At 40.9% G+C, this 15931-nt stretch overlaps 1 protein-coding gene across 2 annotated transcripts; it reads left to right on the forward strand.

Annotated features, from left to right (window-relative positions):
- The first annotated feature begins 110 nt into the window (after nt 1-110).
- Nucleotides 111-9490, forward strand: LOC147895957 (peroxisomal fatty acid beta-oxidation multifunctional protein MFP2-like). Of its 2 annotated transcripts, none has more exons than XM_087383222.1 (19): nt 111-198; nt 357-522; nt 994-1065; nt 3561-3623; nt 3709-3765; nt 3867-3934; nt 4167-4248; nt 4764-4819; nt 4912-5214; nt 5422-5508; nt 5636-5810; nt 5898-6019; nt 6140-6303; nt 6472-6726; nt 6901-7022; nt 7097-7218; nt 7321-7469; nt 7573-7711; nt 9218-9490. In XM_087383222.1, exons 2-19 carry the CDS (start codon nt 429-431, stop codon nt 9251-9253), a joined length of 2166 nt encoding a protein of 721 aa, XP_087239348.1. In that variant the 5' UTR covers nt 111-198; nt 357-428; the 3' UTR covers nt 9254-9490. The 2 variants fall into 2 exon arrangements, with proteins under 2 accessions (XP_087239348.1, XP_087239349.1); XM_087383223.1 differs by having other exon boundaries at nt 4167-4239.
- The last annotated feature ends 6441 nt before the right edge of the window (nt 9491-15931 follow it).

Raw genomic sequence — 15931 nt, forward strand, 5'->3', positions numbered from 1 at the left:
GGTGTGAAACATTGGGCCTAGGGATGGATGACATCACAGATGACGTCATGTGCAGTGGAGGAATTCTTGGTTGTATAAATAGACTCTTTTTTTTGATTTGGATTCTGATTCCAAGATTCCATTTCGCCACCAAAGTAGCCGTGCTCCTGCTTTCAATCACCGACCTCAACAAATTCCTCCAATTTTGGGGCATTCAAGGTCAGATCGATTCATCTGCTCTCTTGCATTGATTGCTTCCAAATTCGACTCGCACCGATTACACCTCCAGCAATCATCCCTTCATATAGATTTCAGATTGCTTCTTCTTCTGTTGTTGTTGTTGTTGTGAGGCTGATTCCAATTTTGTATCTGTGAAGAGAAACCACGCTCATTGAGAATCGCGCCTCTTTCCAAGCGAGAAGGATTTCGTGACTTCCAGAGAAGAGAACATGGAGACGGAGCCAGTCAAGCTGGAAATTGGTCCTGACGGCGTTGCTATCATCACCTTGGACAATCCGCCTGTCAATTCTCTTGCTATCCCAGGTGGCATGGCGCTAGGCTCGCTTCACGCCATCGTGTAGTTGAATATGTGTATCGGGGCCAGGTTCTTTCTTTGTAGAGGAAAAAACTTTGCATTACGCGCCCATATCGAGTGACAAGGGTTGGGACGCAAACGTTATAGGGGGTTTGGCTAGCTCAGCAATCGAGCATCTACTTTTGACCTACATGGAGTAGATGCTGATGTTCGGAAGAGCACGCAGAATCTCATATCTGACAATCGGCCACTGTCTAGATATGGTCTTCTAGGTGTTTCCTCTGGTCACAGGATTACTAGTTCACCTTTTTGATGTGCCTTGGAATTTTTTTGAGAATACACGGTTCCATCCTGCGGAATTGCAATCTTTTTTACTCCTTGCTCCTTTTTTGGGTCTTGGTTTGAGTACGTGGCAGTGTCATTGTATCTGGTTTTCTGTTTTTAGAGGTGCGATTTTTAAAGTCTTGTTGTTTCTGCAGTCTTCTTTGGTCTGAAGCAGAAGTATGACGAAGCTATGCAGAGGGACGATGTGAAGGCTATCGTGCTGACAGGTAATACAACCACAGGTTTTTACTATATTGATTTCCTCCCGTCTCCCTCCGTTGTGTAACAGACGATATTAATTTGAAGTAAGATTTAGCTCACTTTGTGCCATGCTTGTGGCGTTTACACAACAACATGAAGGATTTTAAATAAAATAATCGTGAACATTTGATATAGGATTTTGGGCCTCAATTTGTCAAGATTAATCGTGTAATATATGTTCTTGGGGAAAGTTGGTCCAATATTCATGCTTTCAAGCCTGGACTCTTGGGTCTTCATTCCATGGAAACTCAAATTGTGATTTCAATTATGCCTAACCCCAAATATTGAAGAGGACTACCATAACCATGGTAGAAAGTTGAGCCTGTGCAACATTTGAACCTTCAACTCCTTAGTATCCTTGGTCAAATGCTAGTTAATGGACGATGCTACTTCTCTGGGGTTTTTTGAAGCTTACGTGTAAGCATTTGTCTTCTCATCCGAAGGATTTTAAAGCTTATAGTGTTTCATTTTCAAAAGTTTTTCCCAGAACATGGAAATTAATGATGGTCATGATTGGGAGCAAAGCCTAGAGGTAACAACATTGAAACATTAAATCTTCTGGATATATGGATTTAGAAGAAATAGCAGAACTCATGGTAACATTTCCCATAAATGGATGCTTAGTACGAATACTTTGTATAAATGGATGCTCAAGTATGTGTGGTGTGTGGATTTGTATGTGTGAGAGCATTTTTTTATACTATGGTCTACACCCACTGTTGAGCACTAATGACGTCAGTGGGGATGTCATAGTAGCTAGTCCCTGCTATGCGTGATGGAGTTTATGGTTTTCAACCTTATGGGTGACTATCACGAGATTGAAACTGCACTATGTTGTGTTTTTAGAGGATGAGTTTGGGAATGTTCCTAGATTCATCTAGGTATATAACATTTCCCATAAAGAGGGAATCTGCTTTACCATATTCTTTCTTTGAGCAACTTTTTTGCTGAAAGCCTTGCCCCTTGTTTCCAAAGGGCAGGCGAATGTGCTCTCTTGGAAAATTTCCTTTTGCATGGCCAATTTTTGTTATTATACTTGCTGGATCGAAAAGCGCTAGGGCATGCCATCAGGCAGCAACAGCGCACCAGGCCTCGAGGCATGTGAGCCTTCTCATCTAAACACATTTTGGGATGGAAAAAAATTTGATTGGCTCTGCTCTCTTGAGCCAGCCTTTTCGTGGCTGAGTGTTCCATTCATCAAAGATGACAGAAGATGATGAAACGTTTATCATTGTGAATGTTTGTTTACAATACTAAAATGGCTATCACTTTGTGGTCGACAATATAAGTTCAATGTCTGGGACATCCCCTTACATTGTTAGTGATTAGAATTAGGCGCAGGTCACAACTTAAACAGACCTCACAATTGGGTGCAGGTCTGCTATAATGAAGGCAGCATATATTCTGATTCTAGTGGTTGATGTGAGTCTAAAATCTATTGCTTTTGGTTGGCTCTTAGGTGTGCTGTGAGGATTTGATAATCTTGCTTTCTAGTGCTAGGAACTCAACAGGAAATGTGCATGGGCATTTATATAAGCATTGCAAATGATGTAAGCTGGGATGCCATTGCATGCCGTGCGTGCTATATATTCCTAATTTAAAAGTCGTGCATATCACCTCATCTTTGTGCTTTGCCAAATTTTTCTTGGATCCAACTAGATATACATTGAATGATAATGAGGAACTCAATATGTTCACTGTACATGAACATTGACTACTAATGTGGTTTATCTAACTCTGATAACATAGCTATCATAGTAAATTAAAAGTTGTATCCTCGCCTATGAAAACTAACGCCAAGACATCTTTATGCATATGGCCTGCACCTAGTGTTGGATGAAAGTAATGTAAATAGGATGTCAGGGGGCATGTGTGGCAAATCGTATGAGTGGCAGAGTTCATGGTTGCAAGCTTTGTGAGTGAAGTTGCATGAAAATGTCAGTGATGGTAAAAATATTCCTTTGGGTTCTTTGGAATGCACCTTGTTCCTTGGCTATCCTGGGTTTGTGCTTATACTTTGTGTTCTTAGTTCTGCATAAGCTTCTGCATCTTTACTGTAGGGTTGGGTGAAGATGTTGTTTTGCATGGTTGTGAATGACATTGTTCTTGAATGGGTCTCTGCTCTTTAGAGCTCACATTTCTCGTGGCTGTGCCTTAAGGACTGATAGAAACTCAAAATAGGAGCGGGCCCTCCTCCCTCCCAATTCCCTGTTGCTCTCTCTCTCTCTCTGTCTCTCTCTGCTTACTTGCTCAGAAATTGTCTCTCTTGGTCATCTATGATGACCTGTTGGCTACTATTCCAAGAGCAGGAGTCATGACTCATAATTGCTTCTTGTTAAGTCTTTTAATGTCTGTTGGTGTGCTGACTTTCTTTGACAAACAATAGCATTATGTCTGGTGTTAGCAATGCAGAAGAAGGATGCTATGCTTGATTGCTCATCGGCCATTTTGATTTTTGCAGGAGCCAATGGTAAATTTTCAGGTGGATTTGACATAATGTCTATGGAGAAGATACAAAAGGAAGGTAAGGGCTATTGTTTGGACTTTTCAACACATGATCCTATCAGTTTATTTATAATCAAAGCTTATTCTTGGTCTGCACCCTGCAGGTGACATCTCACAGATATCATGGGTCTCTGTGGATCTTCAGACAATGCTGATGGAAGGTGAAATTGAAGATTTAGAAGTGGCCAGAGAGTTTGTTTTCATCGAGTTTGATGCTATGTAGATGTGATTGTGTTCAATAGATTAATTCTCTTCTTTGCAGGAGGCAAGAAACCATCTGTTGCTGCTGTTCAAGGTCTTGCCCTTGGTGGAGGTCTAGAACTAGTGATGGTATGTTGTAATTGTTTGCTTCTTCTTCTTCAGTTGGCTGTTGCAAATTAGGATGTTCTCTGTGTTTGAAGATTTGTCAAAAGCTCGCGTTAATAAACATGCTTATACATTACATTGGGTAGGTGAGTCACTCCACATTAATGCCATTCCGTCTGTTAGTTCATAAATGAATAGATTCATTCCCACCATCATTGATTTATGTTGCTAAAGTTCTAAAATATATTGTTTGCAGTGCTGCCACGCTCGGATTGCAGCTCCCAAGGCACAATTTGGCTTGCCTGAACTTCAACTTGGTGTTATCCCAGGTGCTGGTGGTAAGTGAATTGCTACGCTTAGCAAGATTCTATGATTTCCTGCATGTGTGTGTGGTGTTTTTTTGGTTGGGGGGCGGGGGGGGGGGGGGGGGCAGTGGGAATTTTTCATGACTGTCCTCTCGAGATCCAACAGGATCTTTTGGACAAACCAGCCATCGGCGAAACATATGACTGCCTGCTACAGCTTTAAATAGCTGCACCAATTATCATGGTCACGGTATCTTTCATGTAAATGAAACTAAGATGTGCACACATGAAGGGGAGGGGGCTTGTGACTTGTGAGAGAATGAAGAATGTCATCTGGAGACCCAACAGGATCTATGGGGGGCCAAACCAGACAAGCAAAAAATATGCTTTCTTCCTGCAGCTCTAAATAGCTGTGCCAACTTATCATGCATCACTGTTTCCTTTATGTAAATGTAACTGAAGCTTCCAATTTGTTTGGGATTCAAGTCAAAGTCATTGGAGATTAGAGAGATTAGAGAGAATTGATACTTGTGGATGCTTTGTCTTAGGCACTCAGCGCCTCCCAAGACTTGTGGGATTATCCAAAGCTATTGAGATGATGCTGGTAAGTGACATTGTTCCAGTAGTGGGTATCACGTGATTGTGAAGGAGCTCACACATCTCTATATGTAATACTTGAGTTATTTGGTTTCTCAGCTATCCAAGCACATCAGTTCAGAGGAGGCTAACGAACTTGGACTGGTCGATGCCATCGTGCCGGCTGATGAACTCATTGAAACAGCCAAGAAGTGGGCTTTGGACATAGCTAATTTCCGCAGGCCATGGACTCTTTCCCTTTACCGGACGGATAAGCTTGAGCCTCTTGGTGAGGCACGTGAGATCTTGAAATTTTCTAGGGAACAAACCAAGAAAAGAGCACCGAATCTGGTCCATCCTTTGATTTGTTTAGATACCATTGAAGAAGGTATTGTCTCCGGTGGACTTGCGGGCATACATAAGGTACCACTACCACCCTTTTTCAATCATACCTTTGAGCTATCAGTTTTCTACAGTGATTCACTTTAGTGCCTTATGTCTTGGGAGATTATAATTCTGGGAATAAAAAGTAGGCTTGGGTACACTAATTGTGAGAGAATTGTATTCCATGCGATACTTCACATTGCATAGGAACCCTTTCTAATTCTTTAGGGGGTCCCTCAATCGCAGGAAGGAGATTCATTTACTCAATGTGTCTTCTCCGACACAGCCAAAGCTTTGGTCCATTTCTTTTTTGCCCAAAGGGCTACAGGGAAGGTAGGTTGTGACAAGATTATTGACATGATATATGTTGTGACATTTACCTAAATTTCTGATGGTTTTCTTCATACTGCAAGTTTGGAACTAAGACCAAAATTTTACTGTGTCATTTATGAAACTGCAGATCCGAGGTGTGACAGACTTGGGGCTGAAAGCAAAGTCTCCACGGAAGGTGGGAATTATAGGAGGGGGGCTTATGGGCTCTGGAATAGCCACGGCTTGCATTCTGAATGGCATTCCAGTGGTGATTAAAGAAGTGAATGCTAATTTTTTGCAAGCTGGACTAGACAGAGTTAAAGGTAACTTGTAAGTAGACTAAGAATGCACTGTTGAGTTTTCACACTTTATAAGGACTGTATGTAATTTTTTCGTTGTTTTTTTTGCAGCCAACTTGCAGAGTAGGCTGAAGAAGGGCAAAATGACACAAGAGAAGTTTGATAAGACCTTATCATTGTTGCAAGGTGCACTTGAATTCGATCAATTCAAAAATGTGGATATTGTAATCGAGGTAGGTATTCAAGTCAAAATTTGTACAATCACAGTTCTTGATAACAGGGTTAATAGAATGGTTAGACACCTCAGAGCATTTTGACAGGTCTGTGACGAAGCTCTCAATCTTTTTTTGCAGGCTGTTATAGAGAACCTTCAACTGAAGCGACAAATTTTCAGTGAAATTGAAAAGATCTGCCCTTCAACATGTGTCCTTGCCTCAAATACATCTTCAATTGATTTGAACTTAATTGGTGAGAAAATACGAGCAAAAGATAGACTAGCAGGGGCTCACTTTTTCAGGTATTGTTTTGTAAATTGGTTTCCTTATCTAAGACGAGTATAGAATGCTTCTCTCTGGGCTAATCTATCTTGCTTCCCTCAACTTGTCTCGGAAAAGCGAAGTGTGTGTTTTTAGATTGTTTCTTATCATGCTCTCATATCCTTTTTCGACAACCTTGATTTCAACAGCCCTGCACATGTGATGCCACTATTCGAAATAGTTCGAACAAACAGTACTGCATCACAAGTACTTCTGGATCTAATCGACTTTGGTAAACGAATAAAAAAAACCCCTGTAGTAGTGGGGAATTGCCCTGGCTTTGCAGTCAATCGTACCTTCTTTCCGTACACCCAGGCTGCACTGCTTCTGGTTGACCTTGGTCTGGATGTCTACCGCATAGATCGCATTATTACTGCTTTTGGGATGCCAATGGGCCCATTTAGGTAAGTTCTTATTAGTTTGAATCTCTTTTGGTCTAATTTGAATCTCTTTTGGTCACGATCTTCTTTTTATTTTATTGTATTCCTTTAAAGTTTTCTGATTTCTTTTCCTAACAATTCTTTACCGTATCTGGATGTTATGCCGGAGGCTTTTTCTCATATCATTTGATGTTCCAGGCTTGCAGATCTGGTGGGATTTGAAGTTGGTGTAGCATCGGGAATGACATATATAGAGGCTTTTCCTGAGCGTGTGTACAAGTCTATGCTGTTCCCTATGCTAATGGAGGACAAGCGCCTTGGTGAGTTCTTTTGCTTTTGCATGAAGAAGAACATAATTTCCTTTTTGGTATAATTTTAAATTCCATGTGTCCAGGTGAAAAAACACGCAAGGGTTTCTATACCTATGATGACAGACGGAAGGCCAAACCTGATCCAGAATTGCAGAAGTATCTTGAAAAGTCTCGCAGTGTAGCAAACATTATGCCAAACAATAAGGTACTCGTGACTTGCACTTTCTATTTTTAGCCACTTCTGCTCCACACCCGAACTTGGCTCAAGGTCGGTGAGTGCTAACAATCAACCATTATAATCATGCAGCCAATAACACTCTCTGATGAGGAAGCGATCGAGATGATATTTTTCCCTGTAGTCAATGAAGCCTGCCGAGTACTTGAAGAAGGAGTAGTTTCAAAAGCATCTGACCTTGATGTAGCTTGTGTCATGGGCATGGGTTTTCCACCATACCGGTATGCAATTGGTTTGATTTCAAGCTTGAATATAGGTATGCTTTCTGCACTCTCAGAGCGTTTGTGTCATTGCTCACTTGTTTTTCCAATGGTTTACATGCAGAGGTGGCATTGTATTCTGGGCTGATTTGATTGGACCAAAGCACATTGCATCAAGATTGAATAGTCTGTCAAAATCTTATGGGGACTTTTTCAAACCTTGTTCTTGGCTGGAGTATTGTGCAGCAAGGGACCTCAAACTGGTAAGCCATACAGAAAATGTACACACTGGCAACAGAGTTGTAACAACCTTAGTTTCACTCGTCCATGCTTTTTCATTTCTTCTTTTAAAATGTTTTTGGTCCCCCCTGTGTATATTTCATTGCTTCAACGCTTAGCTAGGGTGCACTGATCTCTGGTTCTCTTGATATTTCGTCTCAGCCCAGCTTGACTGCTGAGCCATGCGTCTTTCCAACCCTTGATTTGTATGCTTCCTATTTGTGTGCGCGTAGCGTTAGCCAGCTTTTGGTCTTTATTTGTGTCTCCTCTCATGTTCTCGCTGTGTCCTTGTTTTCGTATTCTTTCTTGCTGGCAATGACTATGGCATCCGGTGTGATTTTTGTTCCTTTGTTAGCACTGTCCTTTGTGCGTGCTATAGTGGAGAGTTGGGTCCTCCTTTCGTGAATTCCATGTGTAATTATTAATTTGCAAATAAAGTTACTTAAGTGAAAGGCTATGTCAAGCTAAATTAAACTATAAACTCTAAATAAGACTAGGAGGTGCTCTATGTCCTATGTCTGTAAGGTCTGTATACTTTTCAATATACTAGGAGATAGTGCTCACGTGCACCTCTGCACTCTTGTTTATATCCACCCTGTCAGTCATGGCTTGACAACCGGGGAGCTGGTGATGCCATATGAGCAAGCTGATTCCTTTCCTTCTGGTAACTGAAACAGAAACATGTATCAGAACAGCCGACTGTGCTGTGCGTGATACTCGGAATTACCATTGGGAAAGGTTTCCAATGCTGGAAGCATGTATTTTTAGGCTTTCCCTACGTCGCACAGCTTCTTTGACTGTTGGATGCTGGTTTGGTGATTGCTGGCTCCAGCAGACCACCAATAACCATGGACATAGGCTTCCAATGCTGTGAGCATGAACCTTGAGGCTTTTCTATGTCACACAGCTTGTTTGACAGTGGAATTGGGGATTTTGCTAGCTCCAGCAGACCTCTTTCTCACCCTAAAGATCTGCTCATAAACCCCAAGATAAAGGCATAAACCATCACTGAGCATTTCACCCTAAAGATGAGTCTAGAGGCTGATCACAATGAAATGTGTCATCTTCGAAGCTTGGGGAATGATCTGAAGTTAGATAAGGCAAATGTTACGTGTTATGGGCTATGGATAAAACTTTAGTTAGCCTTGCATTGTAAGCTTTAACTAATAGCTAATTAAGCTGATCGTGGGTGCTGCTCTAAAGTATTGTAGGTTGACTATAATATGGCAGGGATATAGTTTCTTTGCTCAATTATGGCATGCATTGTGTTCTGATCTCTCTCTCGTTTATGCGAGAGAGAGAGAGAGAGAGAGAGAGAGAGAGAGAGAGAGCTATTTTCATGTATCAATTATGCCATAAACTACAGCATTTTGATGGCTTTTGTGTTCATATTTTAATAATAGGTTCTTCATCTAAAGACCATGTTCCTGTTTGAATCTGGTTTTTAGATTGAGCTAATCATGCGCTGTTCGAATGATGTGTTGGTGCAGAGTTCTCCTGTTGATGGAACCAAATCTCGTTTATAGATTCTAATTCCATTGGCTCCAATGGGAAGGTGTACATGGTGAACACCAGAGGATATACGCAGGGAAGTGATTTGTGAGGGGCAATGTGCCCAAATTATAGACTTGGTTGTATCTTGTCAGCTGTCTGCCTTCCAATATGAATGCATTCTTCTTTACGTATGGTTTGCTAATTTCATCTGTAAAGATCACATTCGAAACAACCCAAATGGCAGATACTGTGTTGTCACTTCTCTTTAATCACTTCTAAATTACTTATTAGAATTCACTATTAATAGAGTCCTAAGTTATTTTATCATTCGTATTTGGGGAAAAGCAAGTAGGGCTAGGCAAAGTTATCGAGATAAATAGACTAGTCCTAGAAATTGCTACCATAAATAGAATGTCTGTTCAACAATGCTGGCTAAGAACAATCACATAATTGGTTTGTCTCTGTGGCGAATCTGCATGTTTTATGCTTGTTGAAGTGCTGAAGCTTGCGTATGATTGAGCTGAGTCATTGAGATCATGGGTGTTGAAGATCTGTGAGTGTTGCAGTGTGTAGCATGTCTCTTGTGGGTGGAGGTATTGTTGCCAACATCTATTGGTTGTTGATGAGTAGAAGGCGCCTATGATCATGGAGTTGCTTCTTGCTAGCCACCTACGTTGCCATTGCTTTGCATGAGTCTTGTGTTGCATGCATAATTGGGTTGTGCTTGTTGAACATTGTCTTTACTCGTGTGCTATGACCTCGCTATTAGGACATCTTAGTGGAGAGTCATTAGGCTAATTGTAGCTGGTGCTGGTTGCTCGTTGTTGTAGTGTTGTGCCTTAGCTTATAGATAGAGCTAGCTTGCTATAGAAGGTTGGTCGATTGCTTGGATACAGATATGTTTGGCCGGGCAAGTGTTGAAGATGCACTTCTCATCACTGTAGCCTGTTGAAGTCGCTACCGTGAGTTGGCGGTTGTTTCCTTGCGAGCCCTTGGCTGTACCTTAGTCCTTTATTGCTGCTCACTTTGATGAGTGAATAGCATAGCAGAGAGACTCTCTCTCTCTCTCTCTCTCTCTCTCTCTCTTTCTCTCTCTTAGTGCATAATATGTCTCAAGAATAGAGGAATTATGTCAATAGACCTCTCATAAGAAAAAAATGAATGAAAATCTTTCAAAGGGATGGACTCTCAATGAAGTAAAGTCTCTCTCTCTCTCACACACACACACGCGCGTGTGCACACACACACACACACACACACACACACACACACTTACTATCCCTTTCCCACTTTACATTCAATTTACTTTTTATCCCTTTTCCCTATTTATTTCCATGTTTAATCCGCCCCCCCCCCCTTCCTTTTTCCCTTCCTTCCCCCCACTCCCTCTCTAAAATTTCCCTAGTTTTCTAATTTATTGTCCCTAATTTTGCTTAAATTTTCCTTTATTTTTTCCTATTATTTTTATTTTTATTTTTCTAATCCCACCCCTCTAAAATTTCCCTAGTTTTCTCCTTTATTTCCTCCCAATTTTGCTTAAATTTCCCTTAACTTTTTCCTATATTTTTTTTCTAAATTTTCTAATTTTTCTAAACGCCTCTTTTCCTCTTAATTTTCACCATTTCCCCTTATTTTTGCCCCCCTAAATTCCCCTTAAAATTTCCCAATTTCTTCCTTTTTTATCTCTAACTTTTTTTATCTCTCTCAACCCCCCCTTCTCTCTCTCTCTCTCTCTCTCTCTCTCTCTCTCTCTCTCCCCCCTTTTTTCCCTAACTAAACTCACTAACTAACTTGATCCCCCTAACTACCCCCTAACCACCTTAACTATCCCCCAACCGAACTAATTGCGCTTCATTACCCCAACTATCTCTCTTCCCCAAAACTAGCCTAACCGACTCATCTCCTTGCTTCTCGAGCCGTCCATCTCCTACCCGACTACCAATCACTCCCTATTTAAATGTGCCCTCCCTAACCTCTTTTACTCCATGCCTCCCTATGCATGCTTTCATCACTGCGTTGCCTTTATCCCTCCTCTGCTTTGAGCCTTTGCCCAATGATTGTCCGTCGCCATCCACTAGTCACCGTGCCCCGTAGTCATCATTGCTGCAGACTTGACTGCTATGCCAAGCTCTTCATGGCTCGTTCGCTTCCGCAGCCACCACTCTCTCAAACTCCTCGGAATTTGAAACCATGGACTCTCAGGTTCATGTAGTTCCAGTCCTTCTTGCATTATGTTTATTGAAAACCACACCTCCCCCCCCCCCCCCCCCCCCCCGCCCCCCCCCTCTAGAATCCCCTTCCTTTTTTTTTGGTTCGGTCACTTGCTCTTTAGTTCTCCCCTTGACAACTCCCCCCCCAAACCCCTCTTTCGATTTCTCTTCCTAGTATTTCCCTCTTTTCACCCACTCTCCATTCATTTCCCTCGCATTTCCCTTCTTAATTTTCCCCCTTCCCCCTTTTTTCCCTTTATTGTCTTACTCTATTTATTACCTTTTAACTTAATTTTTTAAAAAAAATCTTCCTCTATATGCCATTTTCTCCTTATTTCCTTTATCCCTACTTTTATTGCTTTCCTTTTATTTTAAAATCTCCTTTTATTTTTCTTCTTAAATGGTCTCCATAAATTTTCTTCTTAATTGGTCTCAATTTACTCTCTCTTCATAATTTTCTCTGACATTTGGCCACAATATCCCTTGTTTTTTCTAAATTCTCTCGACATGCTCTCTCTCTCTCTCTCTCTCTCACCTCCCATATTATGTCCTTTTTCTCTCTTGAATTCCAAAAAAACCCCCCTTCCCCATTTTTAAACCTACTCATCCCCTTCTACTAATAAATATTCCTAATTTATTAATTTTTTCCTAATTCTACTTAAAACTCTCTAAACCCACCACCCCGAAACCAAACCCCCACTCGACTCTCTCACTACTTGACCGTAGCTACTTCCTTACTAACCTTTCACCTTTTGCCCTAACCCCTAACTTGACTAATACTCACCACCTCCCCAACCCCTCACTCGACTACTCTCTAAACCCACCACCCCGAAACCAAACCCCCACTCGACTCTCTCACTACTTGACCGTAGCTACTTCCTTACTAACCTTTCACCTTTTGCCCTAACCCCTAACTTGACTAATACTCACCACCTCCCCAACCCCTCACTCGACTAACGTTTACTCCTTTCCCCCCCTAACTCCCCTACTCCACTATTACTTTCCACCTCCCAACCCCTCACTCGACTAACGGTTACTCTTCCCCCCCCCCTCTTCTTTCCCCCCCACTCTGACTATCTATTATCCCCGACCCGCTAGTTTCTTCAACCCCCAACTACCTCACTCCCCTCACCTATTTAAGCCTCTCCCTCCCACCTCCTTCTCCCACTTGCTCCTACTCCCTCACAACCCCCCCGGCTGTCCCGCTACCCCGACTCTTACATCCATGTGCTTGTTATGGGTCGTTGACCCTCTGGCTCTAGACCTCTGTGTTGCGGTGCCCCGCCACTTCTCCTTACTATACCCGCCGCTTCTCCTCGTTGTCCCCACCCGCCTCCTCTGGAATCTAGAGCCTTGGACCACTGCCGCACGTACGTTGCGACCCGTGCCTCATACTCCACATGTTCCTTAACCTTTTCTTCCCCCCTTTATTTCTTTAACCCCCCTCCAAAACAACAAACCCCCCCTCCACCTCTCTCTTTCTTCTCTCTACATCTTTTCACCCTCCCCTTCTTTTTTACAAAAAGCTTACACTTTTTTTTTAAATTTACCCCCCTCTTACTATATCTTTTCTTTTCCTTTATTTTTATAATCCCCTCCCGCCCCCCCCTTTCTTGTTCTCTAAGATCTCTCTCTCTCTCTCTCTCTCTCTCTCTCTCTCTCTCATCTTGTTCCCTTTATTCTATCAATCTTTCCCTTGTCTAATTTTCTTAAATTACTAATTAAAAAGACTCAATTCCTCACTCTTCCTATACCCCATCACTTCTCCCTCTGTTCATCATCTCACACAAGCAAAAATCCCCCTTGCTTCATTTGTCTTTTCACCTTCCACTCCCCTTTAGAATGTATAACCCTGTCCCACCTTTATTCTTTAATTGTTGGTTCCCAAAGTTTTGTTTAAAACCTCTTCTATATATTTTTCTACCTAACCCTTCTATTTATTAACTTTTTTTCTTTTAGGTTTTCCCCTCTACCCAAGACCCTTTCTTTCTTCCTTAATTTCCCCTTTTCCTTTCCCTCACTTCTCTATAATTCCCTTACAATAGATTACCCTCCTAAATTAACCTTTTTTCACACTACATTTTGTTACATCGAGTAGGTTAAGTATTTGGCAATGCTTCTATTTTATTGTGACCCCAATAACAAGGGAGGGGTGTCTATGACACCTATCTTCCCAACCAAAGTTAAGTTGGTTCTTATCATGTTTTCTTGTTGGATGGTGAGGTAGGTAGACTCCCCTCTTCAATAAAAGTGATGCTTGCCCTAGGACGCATCCATGCTCAACTTCTATATAGTTTCCATAAAGTCACTTCTACAAAAGGGCCCACTACTAGTTTCCTTTATTAACAGGGATTCACCGACTTGTACAAACTTTTTTGTTAATGCAATTTCATTGTCTAGCTTCGCTCTTTTGTCTTTTCACTATGCAAAGGGGTGTTGTAAAGTCTTCCACACACACACACACACACTCACCGACTTGTACAAACTTTTCCATTAATGCAATTTCATTGTCTAGCTTCTCTCTTTTGTCGTTTCACTATGCAAAAGGGGTGTTGTAAAGTCTTCTACACACACACACACACACACACACACACACACACATGGACGAAATTGTATGACGGAAATTTCTCTCAAATGAATAGAAATTCTCGGTGGAAGAGAACACTTAAGAATCTTTCAATTTTTCTCGTTCTCTCACACTCAATCTTTCTCATGTTCTCACAATCTCAACAATGGTGCCTTAGTGGAAGGTAAAAACATGAGCTTTGTTACCATGAAAAAATATGAAAAGAGTAGAGGAGAAGAGTTGGAGAGAGGACAAAACTAGAGAGCTCACCACAAATGACTAACAGTACACTAAATTAGTTGAAAATAATGAATGTATATAAACCCCTTTTGTGTTAGGCTTAGGTTTCCAACCCTTGTGCCTTTTAGCACTCTTTTGGTTAGTGTTATGCACATGTGATAATACATGATGTTCATATGAATCCTCAATACCTTATAGCTATAGTATGAAGTTTTTGAAATTCCATGTAATTCATACCATGCCCTACAACATGTTCCCTCCCAACAAAGCTAAACAAGTGTGACACAATACCCGTTTAATCAAGCCACACCAGCATTAGTGACATAATAGAAGAAATGGGTCATTCGATTCTCCAAGTTCATGCTCCAAAACTCCAATCTCATGTGCAAAACTAAAATATGATTTGCAATTTTGTAACACTTCAACTTGCAATAATCTATTAGTGCCACTTGTTGAACATCTTCGTATGTGCACTTCTCTTCCAATTGCATTCAATGGCATGCTATTGACCATATGATATTTCTTTTTGTTAGAAGTGATTCAACATTCAGCCAAGTACTAGTAAACCCATCTCATGCTTTGAAACTTTCCAACAATTCATCTCTGCACGCTTCATAGGCTAGGAGGTGTAACATTGAGCCATAGGCCATGCTCTAGACTTGGAACATAAATTTTAACCATGTCACTGCTTAAATTCTGTGAGGAGGTATAAAATCCTTGACTAGATCACTCCTATATCATTTTCACCTAGCTCTTGGAAGTTTACAACCACATAAGGTTGTACAAAAAACCCTACCCGTGTTTTAGGTATTGATGTCCTCTCCTTTGCCCATAGAACAACTTTCTTCTCTCTCCATCTCTCTCATACCTCATATCCATCTGATCTACTAAGTTGCATACTGATATTTTGTACATCCACTTCATCCTAAGTCTTTCATTTGTGCTTCCCATTACATCACCAAGTTTACATATATCCATTGTTAAAATTAAAGTTCAATGTTTACATGAAAATAGACATCAACTAACATAGGTACACGTAAAGACCCAATTTGTGCACCTTGAAACTGCCTACATCATTGTTGAATATTGTACCCAAAACAAGGTGAATTACATTCAATGGGCCTACCTAGTAGGCACGTTTTTGGATGTTTATGAAAAGGCTGTGTATATTAAATTATTAATGAATGGTTTGACTATAATAGGTGTAGTGTATTCATGTAAGTTGGTTTTCAATGAATGTGTTTGTCCAATTATGATCCATGGTGGAATTATAAATTGAAGTGGGATTGGAAATACATTGTTTCATGTTGTAGAATTCCATTAACATGAGTAGTTTATCCATGTTACTTATTTTCATATTGTACTGAATGTTGGAAGCCTCCAAAGATATATGTGGGAATTTGTGTATTGAAATTGTCTAGTATGTTGTTCACTGAATGGGTTAGAGTTTTTTTTTTGGGTGGTTGGTGGTTTGTAAACGGTAATTATAGCTATGTTTTTAGAGGATTGAGTCTGAAAAATTGTTAGCAAGCATTGGAAAGCATCATGCAAGTAATGTTCTTTGCATATTAGATGTGCTTGGTTTTTGTAGTAAGTTGAAATCCCAACACCCATTGTTTCAGTGATTTGTTTGAAGTTAGAATGGGAGGGTTACACATGAGAAGGTTTGAGGTGTGTTTCTTGTAGGCAAAATA

The sequence above is a fragment of the Dipteris shenzhenensis genome, chromosome 12 (assembly GCF_047967505.1).
Source record: "Dipteris shenzhenensis isolate YYH24624 ecotype China chromosome 12, Dip_SZ_1.0, whole genome shotgun sequence".
Taxonomy (NCBI): domain Eukaryota; kingdom Viridiplantae; phylum Streptophyta; class Polypodiopsida; order Gleicheniales; family Dipteridaceae; genus Dipteris; species Dipteris shenzhenensis.